The sequence below is a fragment of the Microtus ochrogaster genome, unplaced genomic scaffold, assembly GCF_000317375.1.
Source record: "Microtus ochrogaster isolate Prairie Vole_2 unplaced genomic scaffold, MicOch1.0 UNK89, whole genome shotgun sequence".
Lineage (NCBI taxonomy): Eukaryota > Metazoa > Chordata > Mammalia > Rodentia > Cricetidae > Microtus > Microtus ochrogaster.
Window position 1 is genome coordinate 1,449,074 of NW_004949187.1, and position 19,041 is coordinate 1,468,114.

At 51.8% G+C, this 19,041-nt stretch overlaps 1 protein-coding gene across 1 annotated transcript in view; it reads left to right on the forward strand.

The window, feature by feature from the left end:
• Positions 1-4,440: 4,440 nt before the first annotated feature.
• The window catches only part of Tpm4 (tropomyosin 4), a 17,856-nt gene continuing 3,255 nt past the window's right edge, over positions 4,441-19,041 (forward strand). Inside the window, exons 1-7 of the mRNA XM_005370896.2 lie at positions 4,441-4,674; positions 8,897-9,030; positions 13,066-13,183; positions 14,333-14,403; positions 15,932-16,007; positions 16,527-16,589; positions 16,670-16,739. Of these exons, the coding sequence (XP_005370953.1) occupies positions 4,543-4,674; positions 8,897-9,030; positions 13,066-13,183; positions 14,333-14,403; positions 15,932-16,007; positions 16,527-16,589; positions 16,670-16,739 (664 nt within the window). The 5' untranslated portion in view covers positions 4,441-4,542. The remainder of the gene's footprint in view (positions 4,675-8,896; positions 9,031-13,065; positions 13,184-14,332; positions 14,404-15,931; positions 16,008-16,526; positions 16,590-16,669; positions 16,740-19,041) is intronic.

Here is a 19,041-nt window from a genome sequence, read left to right on the forward strand (position 1 = left end):
CTCCTCCTCCTTTTCTTCTTCTCCTTTTCTTCTTCTTCTTCTTCTTCTTCTTCTTCTTCTTCTTCTTCTTCTTCTTCTTCTTCTTCTTCTCCTTTTCTTCTTCTTCCTCCTCCTCATCTTCCTCCTCCTCCTTCTTCATCATCACCATCACTTCCAAGTCTTTTTCTCAAGAAACCTGCTAGGAGTGATGTGGGTTCAAACCCAGGTCTCTCTCATTGTATTTGTGTTCCGTGTTGGGGAAGGGCACATGTGAAAATCTGAGGGCAGTTTTTTTCTTTGGTTGGTTGGGTTTGTTTTTTGTTTGTTTTTTGAGACAGGGTTTCGCTGTAGCTATCAAGCCTGTCTTAGAAGTAGCTCTTGTAGACCAGGCTGGCCTCGAACTCACAGGGATCCGCCTGCCTCTGCCTCCCGAGTGCTAGAATTAAAGGTGTGCCCCACCACCACCCAGCAAGATCTGAGGACAGTTTTATGGGTCGGCCCTCTCCTTCCCCTGCTGGGCCCCAGGTCTGAACTCAGGTGTCCTGGTGCCCGCGTCCCTTTGTTCACCATGTCATCTGGTTTCTGACACATGATCCAACCATGTAGCACAGGCTGGCCTGCAAACGCGGTCCTCCCGTCTGAACCTCCCAAGTGCTGGGATGACGGGCGTCCACCACTGTGCTTGGCTGCAGGCCACCATCTCTGAGCCCTTAGTGAAATCTTGGGATACTGAGGCTGGCAATGGAGGCTGCAGGGTGGGTATGGATACTAACGTAGATGCCCCTTCCCTAGAGCGCCTAACACTGTGTGAGGAATGAGAGAGCCAATCAGGATCCATGGGACCCAACCCCTGCTCCTGTGCCCACCGGGGACCTCCAGCCAGATCCGGTTCCTGGCTGTGCCTGTCCAGGGTGGAAGTAGAATGGAAAACTGGCCTGGCTGTTTCCTGCCCACTCCCAACTCGGGGCAGCAACATCCGTGGGATTGCTGCCCTTTGACCCCACATCCTGCCTCTACCTCACTAAACTTTGTATCCTATGACCACTTTACTGGGAGGGAAACTGAGGCCGAAGCACAGTAGTTGACCAGGGAAGGCTGCACACCCACACGCTTTGTGCATGAAATTTAGACAGAAGTAAAACAAGCCAGTTCCCGCTGGAGTTGTTCTTTCTTCAGACCACCGCCTCCCACCGGAGGCTTTGGAGTGTCACCAATCCAGTCAACACACTCCTGAGGGGCTGCGGACAGCAGGGGGGGAGTGCCCACCACACAAGCATGAGGAGGATCTGAGCCAAGCAGAGCAGAGCAAGCCTGTAACTCCAGCACTGGATCAGGGCTCCCTGCCCTGCTAGGCTAACACACTAGTGGACTCCAGTTTCCGTGAGTGACAGAAGTAGATGCCTGATGTTAACCTCTGTCTCCCACCTACACACATGAACCATACGCACGCCCTGCTGTGTTCTGATGCTGGGGCCCATGGAGACTTCAGCTGCAAACCCGGGGTGGCAGACTCCGGATGCCAGAGGGAGGACGCTGGGGATACTAGGGATAAGTGGGCTGACAGCAAAAGGTGTGGCCAGCAGAGCCTCACATTCAAACCAGAGCTGACATCCAAGTTCTACCCATGTGACCCTGGAGTCCAGTCCCCTTTCAGAGACTCAGTTTGCCACTCTGTAACATGGGGCTTCAGTGAGCCCATATGTCTGTCTCAGTTCTTGCTCAAATGCTTTCTCCCAAAACATCAGGAACTCAGTAAAGGCCCAGGCAGGTGAGGGGACGCATGCCTGTCACTTCAGCACTCTGGAGGTGGAGGCAGAAGGGTCATGAACTCAACCTCATCCCCAGCTGCATAGAGAGCTGAAGGATATCCTGCCTCAAAAAACAAACGGGTTCTGGAGCAACGGGACTGTAGCTAACAGCACTGACTGCTCTTGGAGGGCCTGAATTCAGCTGTCAGCACCTGGTCAAACAACTCCCAACTTCCTGTAACTCCAGCTCCGGAGGATACAACGCCTGTGCAGTTACCTGCACACACACACACACCTCTTTTTTAAAAGCATACAAAAACCCCTCAAACTCTCTTTACACGTTCTGAGTCCAGTGGGGTCCTATCTGTTTCACACTGAGAGAATACCCATGTGTGGTATACAGTAGATGCTCAATAAATACTTCACAGGTCCAGAAGGAAGATGGGGGTGGGTGAGGGCTGGCCCTGCTCTGGGAGTTGTCTTTAAGGAAAATGACTCACTCTTAGTCAGTCAGCTTCCTGCCTGAATGTTCAGAGTTCACCAGACTAAGGTTTCCATTCTGCAGATGGGGAAACCAAGGTCAGAAAAGGGGCCAGGAGTCAGATATCTAGATCTGGGAGCCAAACTCCAGGCTCTCTGCCTGGGGGTTAGGGCCCTGGCTCTAGCCTCAAGTGCTAGGGAAGATGGAGTGGCCCAGACACATCCATGATAGTGGCAGAAGTCACACAAGCCAGCTGAGCCGCTCTCTGCTGTGTCATCTGGGACTGGCCCCTGTGTCAGACCAGGCTCTTCCCCCCGGAGGGTGGGCTTTAATTCCTACCCACTGAGGAGTGCCTCGGGACCTCCCAGGTGGCCCCTCTTACAATGCACTGGAGGAAGAGAAGAGAACAAAGTCTTAACCCCACTGGAGGGAGGCAGAGGCAACAGATCCCTGAGAGCTCAGGGTCAGCCTGACCCACACACTGAGACCCTGTCTCAAAAAAAAAAAAAAAGAAAAGAAAAGAAAAGAAAAAAAAGTGGACAGCAGCCAGCCTTTAATGCCAGTTCTTGGGAGGCAGAGGCAGGTAAATTATTCTGAGTTCAAGGCCAGCCTGGTCTACAGAGTGAGTCCCAGTACAACCAGGGTTACACAGTGAGATCCTGTCTTGAAAAACAAGGAAAAGAAAAAAAGAAGTGGGTGGCATTTAATGTTCTCTGGCCTGCTTTGTGCACGCGCGTGTGCACACACTTGCACAACACATGTTCAGCCTGGTTATCATTTTAGTTAACACTTACTCTCCACAGCGATCAGTCTTCCTGGGAGCATTCAGTACCCAACAAGTTTATCTTGAGAACTGGGTTCCAGTCCTGTGCTGGGTAACCTAGGGAAGGCAGTGCTTCCCGTGAGGGAGTCAGAACAGGATGTCCCGGTTAGGGATGCCCACTGGGAGTCACGTACAGCATTAGGGGTGCAGCAGTAGGCTGCACCAGGAGATCCCCTAGAGTAGACACAGGAGTGGCCCTGGCAGCTAGGCGGTGAGACGGAGGCTGGGTGGCTTCCTGCGCCGACTGAGAGATGGATGGAACACCTCAAACGGGAAGTGGGGGACAGACCCTTGGGATAAACAAGGCTAGAGTTTGGAGAAGGTTAAGGGACGTGTTAATTAAAGCAGATTCATGACAAATGTGCAAAAATTGGAGCGCGAACCTGAGTTTGTAAGGGAATTGGTCTCTGAAAGGCGAGTCTTCAGCAATGGGGAGCCACGGAAGGTTCTCAGCAGGGAGACGGGCCTGCACAGCAAACCTGGCAAGAGCCCCAGAGGCTCCACTTTGCTTAAACAGCCATCACCTGGAAGCTGTAGTCCGAAAATGGACATGCAGGATGGAATTTGTAGTGTTTACAAGCAAAGGGAGGCTCTGACGTCCTCAAGAATGGGGATGCTGTGAGTCCAAGAAGTCAGTAGTGCACAATTACTGGTGTGTGTATGATTTATTTTTATTTTATGTGTGCGGGTGTTTTACCTGCATGCATGCCTGTGCGGCGGTGTCATGGAGGCCAGAAGAGGGTGTTGAATCCCGTGGAACAGGAACTGGGAATAAATCCAGTGTTCTCTGTAAGAGACCTGTCGACATATAGTTTTTATTTTCTACATTAATGTGGGGGGGCGCGTGTGTGAGGTCAGAGGGCAGCTTGTGGGAGTGGGTTCTGTGGATACTTGGTGGCAAGCGCCTTTACCCACTGAGCCATCTCACCACCTCATAAAGACTTCATGTTTCTTGGCAGGGCTTCAAACTCCTGATCTCTCTGCCTCAGCCTCCCAAACACTCACTGGGCGACAAGCGTGCACAACTACGTCCATACTTTACGGATAAGGAAACTGAGGCCCAGAGAGCTGGGACCCAGATTCTTAAGCTAACTTGTTCTCCTCTGTGTCCCCAGGTGGAAGAGGAGCTGACGCACCTCCAGAGGAAACTGAAAGGCACGGAGGACGAGCTGGACAAGCAGTCGGAAGACCTGAAGGACGCGCAGGAGAAGCTAGAGCTGGCGGAGAAGAAAGCCTCCGACGTAAGCGCAGCTGCGGGCGCCCGCTCAGGCAAGGCGGGGCGGGCCGCGCGGGAGGACCAGGAGCCCTCAGGGCAGCGGTGGCCAGCGGTGCCGACGTCAGCCTCCCCACCCCCCGGTGCTGACGTCGCGGGCCGGCCGGGGTGACCTCATCGGCCCGACGGCAGCGGCCGGGGGGCGGGGAGAGGCGGGGGCGGCCCCGGCGTGGCCAAGGCTCACGGGCCCGGGCGCGGCCGCCCAGCTGTCGCCGGAGCCCAGCGGAGCGAGCGCGCCATGGCCGGCCTCAACTCGCTAGAGGCGGTGAAGCGCAAGATTCAGGCCCTGCAGCAGCAGGCGGACGACGCGGAGGACCGCGCGCAGGGCCTGCAGCGCGAGCTGGACGGCGAGCGCGAGCGGCGCGAGAAAGTGAGCGACCCGAGCCGCACCGTCCCCGACCCCCGCGCGACCCCAGCCTTCGCCCCGCGCTGCAGCCCCGCGCACTCCCGGGCCCCGTAGCGTTTCCGCGCGCCCTCCTTTCTTCCGGGCCCCGCGCGCTTCCAGCTCTCCCTCCCTCCGTCCCTCCGTCCTCCGCCTGGGTCATCTGCACCCCGGGACCCAGAGCGGGCGTTGTACGCTGACCGGGCGGGAAACGAAGGATGGGGCGCGGAGCAGTCCTGCGTGGGGCTCTGCAGGGCGGCCGGGGAGGACGTCGCGCTCCCATTGTCTGCGGCCGGACCGCGGTGGGGGCGGGGGCGGCGCGCGCTCTCGCGTCTTCGCGCCCGAACTTTTCTCTGCGCGTCCCCGGGGTGCGGCGGCTACGTGTCCGCCGAGGGTGGGGTAGGGTGCAGGAGTATCTGGGCGCAGGCGTATCTGGGCGCAGGCCTGCAGCACCCTTTCACCTTGTCTCCCCAAGTCCCTGGAGCGCAAGGAATCCGGGGACCCGGGTGCATGAATACCTCCGAAAGAGGAAGCAGCCTCCTCTTTATTCCTGGGTCAAGCCTGGGGCCAGAGACAGATCTGGATTCTAACCGAGCTCTGGCACCCACAGTTCGATTCGCGTTTCTCTCCCAAAAGTCCGGTGGATATGGGTGGCCAGACAAAACCAGGGAGGTGAATTCTGGACGATTCCGGGACTCCGAGAGTCCCCAACCTGGATACTAAAGCCACTTTTGCTGGCAAGGAGCCTCTCAGACAAGGGAGAAATGTTGAGGGGACGTCTAGGGACCCTGAAAGCCTGAGTGTAGGGACTCAGGGCTGGGACCCTAGAAACTGCCTGGCCAGGAGGAGTTGGAAGCGCAGGCACCGCCTGGACTCCTCCCAAGGCAGTCTGAGCGACAGCCTGGCCCGAGTGGCAACCTTGAATCCCTCAAGGGCCGCTTTGGCTGGAGGAAGCCTCAGAACCGGGTGAGAGCTCCACACAGTAGCTGTTCTGGCCTTTCACACTCCAGTCCCACCCTAGACAGCTCCAAAATGGCCCCGAGCCTCCAGCCAAGCCAGGAATTTGGCTACTCGGGGGTGGGGTGCGGGGGATGCTTTTTGGAAAACTTGGGGTTTCTTTAAAAGTTTGTGTGACAGAATGTGCTTCTCTTCCTTGTGGGGAGACGTCTCAAGTTGATTACAGGCCAGAAGCACCCGGACCAGAAATGGGGTGGGGGGAGCATGTGGTAGACTTCTGGGCCTGTCTCCCAACAGCTGGTTTCATTTAGATTTTTGTGTGATTAACCGACGTCTTCCTGTTCCTGAGCCACAAGTATCTAGCTAGCCTCTTTTACCTTATAAGGGAAACCCTTTGTAGCCCGTGGAAAGCTTTGATTGCAGGAAGGGGCGGAACTCGGGATGACTAGCCTGAAAGGGGGGGGGGGGTGAGTGAGAGAGAGAGAGAGAGAGAGAGAGAGAGAGAGAGAGAGAGAGAGAGAGAGAGAGAGAGAGAGAGAGAGAGAGAGAGAGAGTGTCTCGCGTACCCGCATGCGTTGCCGTTAATGGATGTTTATGAACGAAAGCTCTTTCGATTTTTAAGCAGTTGAAAATGTGCCAAGATTCAGAATGTGCCTCCTCAATCTAAATTCTTTCTCTTTTCTTTGAAACAACTCCCGACTCAAGAAACTCAATGTGGCTGTGAAAGTTGATTACTACCCCGGGTGTGGCCTTGCACCTCTGCAGACTCTGCTAGAGGCTGGGGCTGTCCCTGAGTGCTACAGTGTTTGCTTAACATGCACAAAGCCCGGGTCCCATCTCCAGGACAGGGTGAACTGGATGAGCTACTCCCAGCACTTGAGGTTGAGGCAAGGAAATCAGAAGTTCAAGGCCAGTCTGGACTACAAGAGACCAAGACTTAGAAAAAATGCTAGTGACTGCAGATTGCAGATGGGTATGAGGTTCTTTGGGAAACAACAAAAGTTAACAAATCAGCTAGTAGTCCTAGCGCATACTTTTGCTAAATATACTAGAAACTCAAGTGGGCAGGAACCAATCGTGCCCTAGTTGTTGGAATCTGGTAGGCACTGGGATGCTTGAGCTGGGTACAGGTACTTGCTGCCAAGGCTGACCCACATGGTAGGAGAGGTCTGAGACACACAGGCACACATGTTGGGCGGTGCAGTCGCAAACTTGTTACTTTCCCCACTGTGTGAACAGGGGCAGGGAGGACCCAGACTCCCACTTGTTTGTTTGTTTGTTTGTTTTGTTTGTTTGTTTTGGTTTTTCGAGACAGGGTTTCTCTGTAGCTTTGGAGCCTGTCCTGGAACTCCCTTTGTAGACCAGGCTGGCTCCTGCCTGCCTCTGCCTCCGCCTCCCGAGTGCTGGGATTAAACGCGTGCGCCACCACCACCCGGCTTCCCACTTGTTTTTATAGCTGTCCCCATGTAGTGGTTACCCCTGAAAGGGAGCCGATAGCCTAACTTCTTCTGTGTCCCCTTCAGCTGAACCCCATGCACCTAGACACACATTGTGTGTGATGGAATTTCAAGTCAGGTCTTTATGCTGGGCAACAAGAACTTCTCCTAACTGTGTCAGCTCCCCAGCTCTCCACCTCTCTCTCTTTCTGGTATTTTGACACAGGAACTTGCTATATAATAAGTAGTCCAGGTTAGCCCGTAATGATTTATCCTTTGGCTTCATTCCCCTGGAGCTGGAATCACAGGCATATGTCACCATGCTCTGCTAATTGAGTCTCATGTGACCAACTTTTTATGCTCCTTCTTGAGGTGGCCATCCCTAGGTAACTGGCCTGGCTTCCAAGCCTCTGAGGGATAAAGGAAGAAGGGACTTACCAGCCCCAAGTCACTGAACAAAACCACTGCACTGATGGGGCCTTGTGTCCCCACCCATAAGATGGGTGAGACTTGAAGATAAAGCAGTACCAGGGCCAGGAAGATGGCGCGGTTGTTAAAGATGCTTGCCAACAGCTGGGCTGCCTTGAGCTTGAATCCCAGGACACAGTGGAAGGGGAGAACTAACTCCCAAAGTTGTCATCTTGACTGCTACACAGGTCCCTGCTTCTACACACACACACACACACACACACACACACACACACACACACACACACACACACACACAATGAATGTAATTCAGGAAAATAATGACAAAGCAGAGCCGTCAGAGCTCCCGCCCCCACCCCCCGCCCCCACAGCCTTTCCCTGTGTTAGGGATGAGCCATGCCCTCGCTTTTCGTCAGAGCCCTTATCCTGAGAAGCTCAGTCTTTGATAGAGGCATAGAGAGCGACACACACAACCTGCCCCTTGGCCCCCGGAGCTCCTGCTCTTCTGCATGCTGTGAAAGGGCCCCCAGAAAGCCTGCTAACAGGGCAGTTCCAGGGCAGCCTACTTCCTGAGTGTTCACAAGGCCCCAGGTCCCTCTCCCACTAGGAAAGGAGCAACCACAAACAACAGAAAACACCAAAAAGCCAGTAGTACTACTTGGTCTTCCCCATATCCTTAGCACAGCGTTCCTTCCCTTCTCATCCTATCCGGCTTCATGGCCTCTTAGTGGGACCGGACTGAGCCTGTGTATGGGAGCCGACTAGGAACATGCTTAGCCTGGTCACTTGAGACTCCTACCTTGAGCCTGAGAACCTTCTGGAACTTACTCTGAGTCTGTTGTAGGTTGTGGGTAGGCCAGCATTAACCTAGATTTCATAGTGGGTTCTGTAGCTGAAACTGGCCTCCATCTGGCCATCCTTCTGCTTCAGCCTTCAGAGTGCTGAGATGTTGGGCTGGCCTGGAACTCGGAGATCCGCCTGCCTCTGCATTCCAAGTGGGCCACCAAGGCTTGGGTTTCTTTCCCATTGCAGTTAGATTCTTAGTCAGCACGTGATAGCTGCACAGGTGGTCTCTCCTATGTTGACTTACTTGGCCATCAGTCACAGAGTTCTCGAGGAGACGGGGTGCTTAGTGTCACAGCAGCATCTGAGAGACTGAAGCAGGAGGATCCCTGAGTTGGAGACCAGCCTGGCCAATTTGTGAGGCCCTGTCTCACAGATAATCATTTTTAAAAATCAAATTTAAATTAAGATGAGAGTGAATTCTCTTGAGCCTGGACCCCTGGGGTGGGCTGTGGCTGGGGGTCCGGATCACGGAGGGAAGGTGGTGGGGGCTGCCTCTCGCCAGCTTGCCATTTCTTAACCTGGCTGTGCCTCTGACTTCGCAGGCTGAAGGAGATGTGGCTGCTCTCAACCGCCGCATCCAGCTGGTGGAGGAGGAGCTGGACCGGGCTCAGGAGCGACTGGCCACAGCCCTGCAGAAGCTAGAGGAGGCCGAGAAGGCTGCGGATGAGAGCGAGAGGTGAGCTAATGCATCCGGCTCGGCTCCGTGTGTAAGGGCTGAAATCAGCAGCGCCCGTGTGAAAACCCTACTGTGTTTGCACAGGACACTGGGGCTCGCTGGCTGCCAGCCGACCTCCAGGCTCAAAGAAGGACCCTGTCTCAAGGGGATAAGACAGTCATAGAGCAGGACACCAGACGTCCTCCTCTGGCCTCTATACATACAAACAAATTTTAGATGGAAAAAAAATGTTGAGATGGTACTGGTGACCTCAAAGCTAAAGGGAAAGACGATGAGATTTTACAGATGTGTGACAACCCTATAAACACCCCATTTGTGTGGTGACTTTTGGGATTTGTTTTGTTTTGTTTGTTTACTTGCTTACTTTTAATTCCCTTTTCTGTTTTATTTTGTTCGAAGCAGAGTCTACCTACGTAGCCTAGGTTGGCCTCAACTCCTAGCAACAACCTTCCTGCCTCGGCTACCTGAGTGCTGGGATGACAGACGCTCTCCCATGTGCCATCTTGGTTTTGTTGTTGTTGTTGTTGTTGTTGTTATTTTGTTTTGATGATGGCCTAGGAGAACACATTCCAACAGGCAGAGAAAAGCAAAAATGAGCAGGTGGGGGCTGGGGCCGCAGTGGTGTGCTGCTTCCCGGGGAAGCCACAGTGGCTCATTCCCATTCTAGAAAGGAGTTCCTAGATGATGGTGAGAAAGAGGAAGTAAAGGCAGAAGGGGAGGTGCAGCAGTGCACGTGTTTTGTTTGTCGTTTGGTTTTGGGTTTTTGGGTTTTTGGTTTTTTTTATTTGGTTTTTAAGACACGATTTCTCTGTGTAGCCCTGGCTGTCCTGGAACTCACTTTGTAGACCAGGCTGACTTCGAACTCAGAGATCTACCTGCCTCTGCCTCCTGAATGCTGGTATTAAAGGCGTGCGCCACCACCACGCAGTTAGCAGTGCACATTTTTATTCCAGAACCAGGGAGGTAGATGTGGGGTGATCTCCGTCATTTGCATAAATGGCGGTCCCCATGACTGGCAAGCTTCAGGCTTCCGGATGATGACAGCTGTATTTGGGGTCAGTATATAACCAGCCATCGCTGTGTGCAGCTGATTGTGCCGCTCTAGTGACATCTGTGCTTCCACAGGGAGCTCTGTCCCACTGTTCCCCAGAGTGAGTGACTCTGGTGTCTCTGCTTAGAGGGATGAGGGCACAGTGCATAGCTACAGAAGCTCCAGACATGGACAGTGTGGCCAGCTGGCCCAGCACTGAAGGTTTACCAGTGCAGGCTCCTGCCAAAGAACTGAGTTCAGACTGCGCTGCTGTGAACTCAAACCAGACACTAGACACCAACTAGGAGTTGGGCTGCTCCTGCCTACGGGCTCTGTACTCAACACTGGGAAAAGTCCACTTGGGCTGACAGGGTAGTCCAGTGGGTAGAGGCACTTGCTCCCAGATCTCATGACCCGAGTTCAGTTCCTGGGTGGAAGGAGAGAACCAACTCCTGCAAGCTGTCCTCTGCCCTCCACATCTGTGCCATGGCATGTACACACCCTTGAACACACACAGCGCCCATACTGGGCAGCTCACAACTGTATATAACTTCAACTCCAGTGAACACAGTACCTCTGACCTCTGTGAGCACCTGCAGTCACACACACACATAATTAAAAATGATAAAATAAAGCTGGGCAGTGGTGGCGCACACCTTTAATCCGAGCACTAGGCAGAGGCAGGGAACAGCCTCTGAGTTTGAGAACAGCCTGGTTTACAGAGTGAGTTCCAGGACAGACTCCATAGCTACACAGAGAAATCCTGCCTCGAAAATAATAATAATAATAATAATAATAATAATAATAATAATAATAATAATAATAAATAATAATAAATACCAAAATTATAAATAAAATAATAATAAAACCCAAAAACAATAGGCCAGTGAGATTGCCCAGTGGGTAAAGGAAGGCACTTGCTGCCAAGTGTGACATCCTGAGTTCATTTAGTGCTTGGGACCCACAATGTGGAGGAGAACCAACCCCTGCAGGTATTTTCCAACTTCCACACTCATGCTGGGGCACATGCACTCATACACAAATAAATGTAAAATTATAATAAAAAATAAATCCGGTATTTTATCATATTCCACATTTTAATAATGTGTGTCACCAAGCCTTGTGCCCAGCTTCCATCTGGTTGTTTGGTGTGTGGGGAGTCCAGCCTCTCCTGAGACTCGCTGTGTAGACCAGGCTGGTCTAGAACTCACAGAGAGAAATCCACCTTCCTCTGCCTCCTCAGTGCTGGGATCAAAAGGCGTGCTCCGTGCCCCACCGCTCCTAGCCTCTTTTTTTCCAGTTGATTATATTTCGCTTGTGTGCCACAGATGTGTGGAGGCTGGAACATCTGGCAGTACTGGTGGTGACAAGCGCTACCTCACTGAGATACCTCTCTGGCTAGCTCTCGTTTTTTGAGACAGGGTCTCCCAGTGAGCCATACATCTGGTCAGCAAGCTCCATGGATGCTGTCCCCACCTTCTTGGCAGTGGTTTTTATATGGTGCTGGGGAGCAGGACCAGGTCTCGTGCTTGTGTGGAGGCCTTGACCCACCGCCATCTCCCTGGCCCCACCGCCATCTTCCTGGCCCCACCGCCATCTCCCTTGACCCACCGCCATCTCCCTGGCCCCACCGCCATCTCCCTAGCCCCACAACCTCTCTGATCCACTCCAGCTGAGTTGTTCTGACCGCCCTAGGACATCCTCCTTTCTGACCTGGGTGTACTTTTGTGTCCTTTATCTGAAATGATTGGGGCAGAACGTACTTAGGAATTTGGTTGTTTCTAGATTGGGGGATATTTGTATAAGCATAATGAGATATTTTAAACGGGGGGATCCAAGTCCAAACAGGAAGTCCATGAGTACCTTAAGCCCCTTCTACCCAGGATCAGGGTCATTTCATGCATTTCTACTGCTCACTCCTAACAGCAGCCTGGTGCGTGAGGAGTTTTCCATCTGTGCTGTGACTGTACTCACGGGTTCAGGTTGTGGGTTCTTAGTGGAGAACTCTTGCTTACGATTCACATAGCATTGAGCATGTCCAAAAAAAAAAAGTTTATTTTGAAAGTCAGGCATGGAGGTACATGACTTTCATTTTTGAGCACTTGGGGCTGTGCAGGTTATGCTTGCCTTCCCTGTAGTCTTTGTAGTGCAGCTTGTCCATTTTGTTTCCATTCAGCCCTGGCTCTGGAAGCTTCCGGTAATTCCCTTCCATCCCAGCATAAACATTCTGCTCATACCAGGCATGGACACGTTCTTTCAGTTCTGTGCCTTTGTGTGCTTTTGGTTTTTGTTTTGTTTTTCTGGTTGGTTGGTTGGTTAGTTGGTTGGTTTGGAAGTTGTCTCTTTGTTCTACACAAAGTCTCACTGTCTAACCCTGGCTGACCTGAAGCTCACAGGCCCCTTGCCTCCGCCTCGAGGTGTGCCACTCTGGTTTTACTGTCTGCCTTTCTTCTTCTTCTTCTTCTTCTTCTTCTTCTTCTTCTTCTTCTTCTTCTTCTTCTTCTTCTTCTTCTTCTTCTTCTTCTTCCTCTTCCTCTTCCTCTTCCTCTTCCTCTTCTTCTTTTTTAAACTTTTGTTTTTATTGAAACAAGATCATGTTATAGAGCCAAACTCTATATATAATATGAGTTATAGAACTCAAAGGCCTGTCTCAAGTCTCCCAAGTGCTGAGATGACAGACATGGGCCAGGCTCCTCCAGTTCTCTCCTTACCCTTAGCTAAGCCTCATGCAGATGAGGGGTCTAGAAAGCCTGTAGGATCCTGGGGTTCCATGGCCAACCAGTCTACAGAGAGCAGCAGGCTCTAGGTTCAGTGAGAGACCCGGCTCAAAAAGATACCATGAGCTGGAGAGATGACTCTGCAGTCAAGAACACCAGCTGCTCTTGAGGAGGATCTGGGTTCAGTCCCAGCACCAGGTGGCTTCTCAATGAGATGAATATGGAAGTTGATGGGTGTTGGGTGGAGGCATTTGAGGACCTGGCTCTGACATCCCACCCCGTTTGCAGAGGCATGAAGGTGATAGAGAACCGAGCCATGAAAGACGAGGAGAAGATGGAGATCCAGGAGATGCAGCTCAAAGAGGCCAAGCACATCGCCGAGGAGGCTGACCGCAAGTATGAGGAGGTGAGTGAGACCAGCGGGGGTGGCCACAGGAAGTGGGAGGAAGTGGTGCTGCCGATAGGAGCCCAGTGGAAGGCCGCAGTCAGGACGATTCCCTCTGTGGGAACATCTGTGTCTCCAGACACAGCCACTTAGCTGGGAAACTATCTAGACGGGTGCCAAAAAAAGTCCTGTGACCCCTTGTCTGAGTGATTGGAGACCAGCTCATCTGCTCACTCCTCTTGTTCCTCAAGCTAGATATGAGACCAGTTGGCAAATGCTGGGGTCATGGTGCCACTCAGGCTCTGCTGTCCCTTTTTTATCTTCTTGGACATGGGATCTGACACTAGCTCGGGCTGGCCTGGAATTCCTGATGCCTGGGCTGGCCATGAACTCTTGACTCCGTGTCCACTGCCTCAGCTTTCCAAGTGCTGGGATTATAGGTATGAATCGCTGTGCCTAGCTGTCTTGTTTTGGTTTTCCTTTTTTTTCTGAAAAAGATACTTCTGTAGTCTAGGCTGTTCTCCCTATGTAGAAGAGAATACAAGAATGGCCTCTGAAGTCCTAATCCTCCTGCCTCCGTCTCCAAAGTTAGAGAAAGGGTTTAAGGTATCTCAGGCTTGCCTCTAACTACCTTTTTTTTTTTTTTTTAGATTTTATTTATTTATTATGTATACAGTATTCTCAGTATTCTGTCTGAAGGTATGCCTTCAGGCCAGAAGAGGGCACCAGATCTCATTGCAGATGGTTGTGAGCCACCATGTGGTTGCTGGGAATTGAACTCAGGACCTTTGGAAGAGCAGGCAGTGCTCTTAACCACTGAGCCATCTCTCCAGCCCTTCTAACTACCTTTTATATAGCCAGGGGTAACCTTTAATTCTTGATTTTTTTTTCTTGCCTCTGCATCCCAAATGCTGAGATTACAGGCTCTCATGCTTGGTTTTATTTTAGGGGGCCTCCCAAACAGGGATGAGCGTGTCCACCACACTGGGCTCTAATCCTCCTCCCTCCATGTTCAGTGACTCAGCACTACCTTCTTGCCTGCCTCACTTTGGGGAACCTGACATTTTCCGTCCCTTGCAGGCTCCAGAGCTCTTAGATCTGGAGGGAACAGCATCTGAAAGGAATGGCCCATGGTGGGGTGGATCTCAGCTGGCCCTTCTGTCTCTGTAGGTAGCGCGGAAGCTGGTCATCCTGGAGGGCGAGCTGGAGAGAGCAGAGGAGCGTGCGGAGGTGTCCGAATTGTAAGTGGCAGAACGGGGCTGAGCTGCTCATCCGGCTCCAACTGGAGGAGGGAGAGTGGGCTGTGCTCATAATTGCCTGCAGCTGGGGCCTCCAGCCAGGGTTCAGGGCTCATCCCTCCTTTTTTGCTTCATCAGCTGACAGAACATGATTGATGGTTCTTACTACCAAGGGAACCTTTGCCCACCAAGATACTGGGAAATTGAGTTGAGACCCCAGGGCAGGCTAGAGGCCCCGAAATTTCCTTCTCCCAGCCAAGACTACTGTGTTTTGCTTTGCTTTCTGTTTCTGTTTTTGATTTTTTGATACAGGGTCTCTTGTAGCCTGGAACACCTGATCTCCCTGCCTCTGACTCCTGGCTACTGGGATGACAGGCACACACTACCACACTGAGCTTATAATTTTTTTGTTTTTTGAGATGGGGTTTCTCTGTAGTTTTCGAGCTCTTAAATTTTTGTTCCTCACAGTTTATACATATATATCACACATTTTACTTTGATTACATCACACCTCCTACGCCTTTTATTCCCACTGCCCCTTCCTAACTTTCTTCTTGTGTGTGACCTGCTACAGTTATTAGATATATATATATATTAGTATGAGCATGGGTGGGGGTTATTTACCTGAGCAAAGCAACTTGCTGAAGAGCTACCCCATTAAAAAATGCATCTCCTCCACCCCCAGAGACCATTAACTACTGATAGCTACTTGGGCAGGGTGGGCCTCATGATGGAATGTTGGCAGCCCCATCCTGTGCAGGTCTTGGGCGGGTAGCCACTGCTGCTGTGAGTTTGCAGTAGCCCTGTCTTGTGCAGAAGACAGCATTTCACACCTCTCTTCCCCATCTTCTGGCTCTTACACCCTCCTCTCACTTCACCTCCTCAGTGTTCCTTTTTGGCTGGTTTTGTTTTTGAGACAAGGTTTTACTATATAACCAGGCTGGCTTGGAACGTGGACTTTCCTGCCTTTACTTCACTTACCCAGCCAGGCCATGTGATCTTCACAGAATGCTGTCTGTAGTTGGCAGGTGCCCCACAAGTGGTTCAGGGCTTTGCTTCTGATATTGGTATTGGTGCTTGACACATTCCCGCTGGGGTAGCTCAGCTAGAATCCCACAGGTTCCAACAAACAAAACACCTCTCCCCTTGGCCTTGGAACAGGGATCCAGCTCCTCAGAGAGCCCCGCAGGGCTGGGAGCACCCGGGTTTCACAGATGCATTCTAGGCTTGTCCTGGAGTGTCCAGTATGAACTCCAAATGCCATCTCCCACCTCCTGGCTTCATCTCATATGCACACCTTCCTGAGAAAGCCTGGCCAGTCACAGATTTCACAAGTCCCTATTTCCTCATCCCTGGCAGGTGCCCAGTTTGCTTTACAAACCCTCCAAGTGCCCTCCTGCCCTGCCTCTGCCTGTACCTGGCAGGAGAGGGTTTGATAAGCTCCCGGCATTCCTTGGGGAGTGGGGGTTTCTTGGAAGAGAATTGCCTGCTGTAATGTGAGAAGAAACACAGATCTTTTGTCTTGGTGCAGAAAGTGTGGTGACCTGGAAGAGGAGCTCAAGAACGTCACTAACAACCTCAAGTCACTGGAGGCTGCTTCTGAAAAGGTCAGATGGAGGGGAGCTTGCTATGCATTGTTCTGTTCTTCAGTCCAGGCAACCTGGCATGTGCCGGGGTGTCGGCATGCAGACCTTTGCTAATGGGAGCCTTGCTGAGGCAGGCTCTCTCACTGAAGCTCATCTATTTGGCTAGTCTAGGTAGCTAGCTTGCTCCAGGAATCCCATGTCCACCGATGGGCTGCCACAACCACCCAGCTTTTATGTGGACGCTGGGGTCTTCACTGTTCACTGCCAGGCTACGCTTCACTCACTGAATCATCGCCCCAGCTCCTTCCCGTTTTGAAAGTCTTTATTTGGTGTACATAAGTGTTTTGCCTGCGTGTTGTCTGCACTGCAGGGTGTCAGGTTTCCCGGCACTGAAGTTACAAATGGCTGTGGGTGTCCGTGTTGGTGCTCGGAACTGAACACTGCCCCTCTGTAAAAGCATCCGGCGCTCTTAACCTCTGAGCCGTCACTCCAGTCTCCGTCCCCCTCTTTTTAAGACCTGCCTTTTGGTTTCTCCCACAGTATTCCGAAAAGGAGGATAAATATGAAGAAGAAATTAAGCTTCTGTCTGACAAGCTGAAGGAGGTGAGTGTGGTTACGCCCAGCCATGTCCTACATTTTGAGGGGCTGATCTGAAGGAAGGTAGTGACTCTCTTCTTCCCTAGGCTGAGACCCGAGCTGAGTTTGCAGAGAGGACAGTTTCCAAACTGGAGAAGACGATCGATGACCTGGAAGGTAGGAATCCCCACCTCCCTAAGCGATGCGTGGAAAGCTGGGTGAAGGAGTCTGTGGAGGGACAGAGCTGGCCTTTGTTTCCAAAGAGGTCTTCAGAATTCTCAGAGATGCCTTGCATTTTTTAAATGCCTCCAGTTCTTGCTGGCTTGTCTCCCAGAGGCAACGCTTATCTTGGTGTGAAGAAAAGGAAAAAAGGGGGCCTACAGGGCCTCGGTTCCCTGGGGCAGCACACAACTCAGCATTTATTATTTTTTTCTTCAAGATAGAGCACGGAAATTCCAGACACTTGGGGTTGGGATCCTCCAGGCTGTCTCATCCAGGAAGGGAGGGAAACTCACGCTTCATTCTTCATATCTCTTATCCATATAAGGGAAAACGCTCCCTTCCAAAGGGTGACCTATGGCAGGGTGACATCATTAAATCGGCAGAAGTCATCTTGGGCCCAGTGGTGATGGTAGTGGGGGTTATTTATCTTGAGACAGGGTCTTATAGTGTAGACTAGGCTGGCCTTGCCTCTGCCTCCCAAGTGCTGGGATTAGTCATGTGCTTCCAAGCCCAGCTCACCATTATTTTAAGAGCTCATCTAGACTATTCCAGTTCAGAGACCTCTTAGTAGTCACTCCATAGATCTGTTGGTTTGACATGGGCTCAACTCTGGCTTGGTCACACTGTTTTCTCACTTTGCTCCTCCTGTTTGTTGCGTCTCAACCCTCCATCACCATGTAGACAGAGTGCCCAAAAGCTCAAGTAAATAGTTATCATGAAGGATCTGAACCAGCCCTCAATGGCAAGCCTCTCTGAGGGCACACCGTGTGCCACCCTGGGTCCTAGCCATCTCCAGGGACCCACCTCCTGGTACGAACGTTAGCCTTTTCCCATGTGTCAGACTGACCGAAATGACAACAGGTATCTTCATCTTCTGTCCCTGCGACCTCATTTTTGACCTGGAGCCATGTGCCTTTGACCATGGCTGGGATGAGAGGTAGAGGCTTTCTTTACACGTGGTCCTTTTCTGAAAAGAATTCCAAAAGCCAATCTGGTAGGGGTCCTCAAACACAGCAGTAGTACCCCTGAAACATGGACTTTTGTTTGTTTGGTCAGAGAAGTGCTGGCTTTTCAAGCATAAGGATTTGCATTCAGCTCCCGTAACCAAAGTAAACAGACTAGGTGTGTCTGGGCTTGTAGTGCCGGTACCAAGGAGAAGGGATTTGCTGGCCATCCAGTCTAGTCTCCAGAGTGAGTTTTTAACCAGTAACAGACCATGTCTCAAAAAACAAGGTAAGGAGGCTGGAGACATGGTTAAAACCACTTGCTCTTTCAAAGGACTCAAGTATATTTCCCAGCATGCAAATGAAGTAGTTCACAAGTACATGTAACCCCAGCTCCAGGGGATCTGACACCCTCCCCTGGCCTCTGCAGGCACCTACACACATCTTCACAGACACACACACACACCAATTTTTTAAAAAGGTGGATGACATCCGAGGAAGAGCAGCCAAGGTTGACCTCATTTCTCCTACACTGCCCTCTCCACCATCAGCCTTCCCATTCTTATGTGCCATTTACCCTAACCCAATTTGTAAGCAGGATGGTGCTGGCGCACGCCTTTAATCCTAACACCCAAGAGACAGAGACAGGTGGAGCCTGGTCTACAGAGCAAGTCCAGGGCAGCTAAGGCTACACAGACACCCTGTTTTGGGGGTGGGGTGAACATTTTGTAAACCCTGCCCTATATACCTTGTCTTGCATACGCCCTAGGATAGTTTATAGAGACCTTGCGAGTGGGTGGGGTGCTTTTGTTGTTTGCTCTGTGTTTCCCCAAGATTTTTCCAGACATGAATAGCCTCCACCCTTTGAAATAACCATCCCTTCCTGTCTGTCTAATCATTCTACTAGAGCCCTGCAAGCGCTTCTACAGACCAGTGCCTTAGAGCTCAGCTCTTCCTGTTGTCTGAGCAGCATTGAGGGTCTCAAGGATAGGGAGCACTTTGGGACTGGTGTGTGGGGGCCTCTTTCATCTCAGACCTAACTAACAACATGCTGGAGGAGGGGTAGGATTGACGGTAGAGGACCTGGGTTGTATCCCACCTTCATTACTGGAGCTGTGCCACCTTGAACAAGCCGCTTAGCTTTTCCATTAAACAAACCTGCAGTCTGGAGAGCTGTGTTAAGAACATGGGGCATGGCCGGGCGATGGTGGCGCACGCCTTTAATCCCAGCACTCGGGAGGCAGAGGCAGGCGGATCTCTGTGAGTTCGAGACCAGCCTGGTTTACAGTGCTAGTTCCAGGACAGGCTCCAAA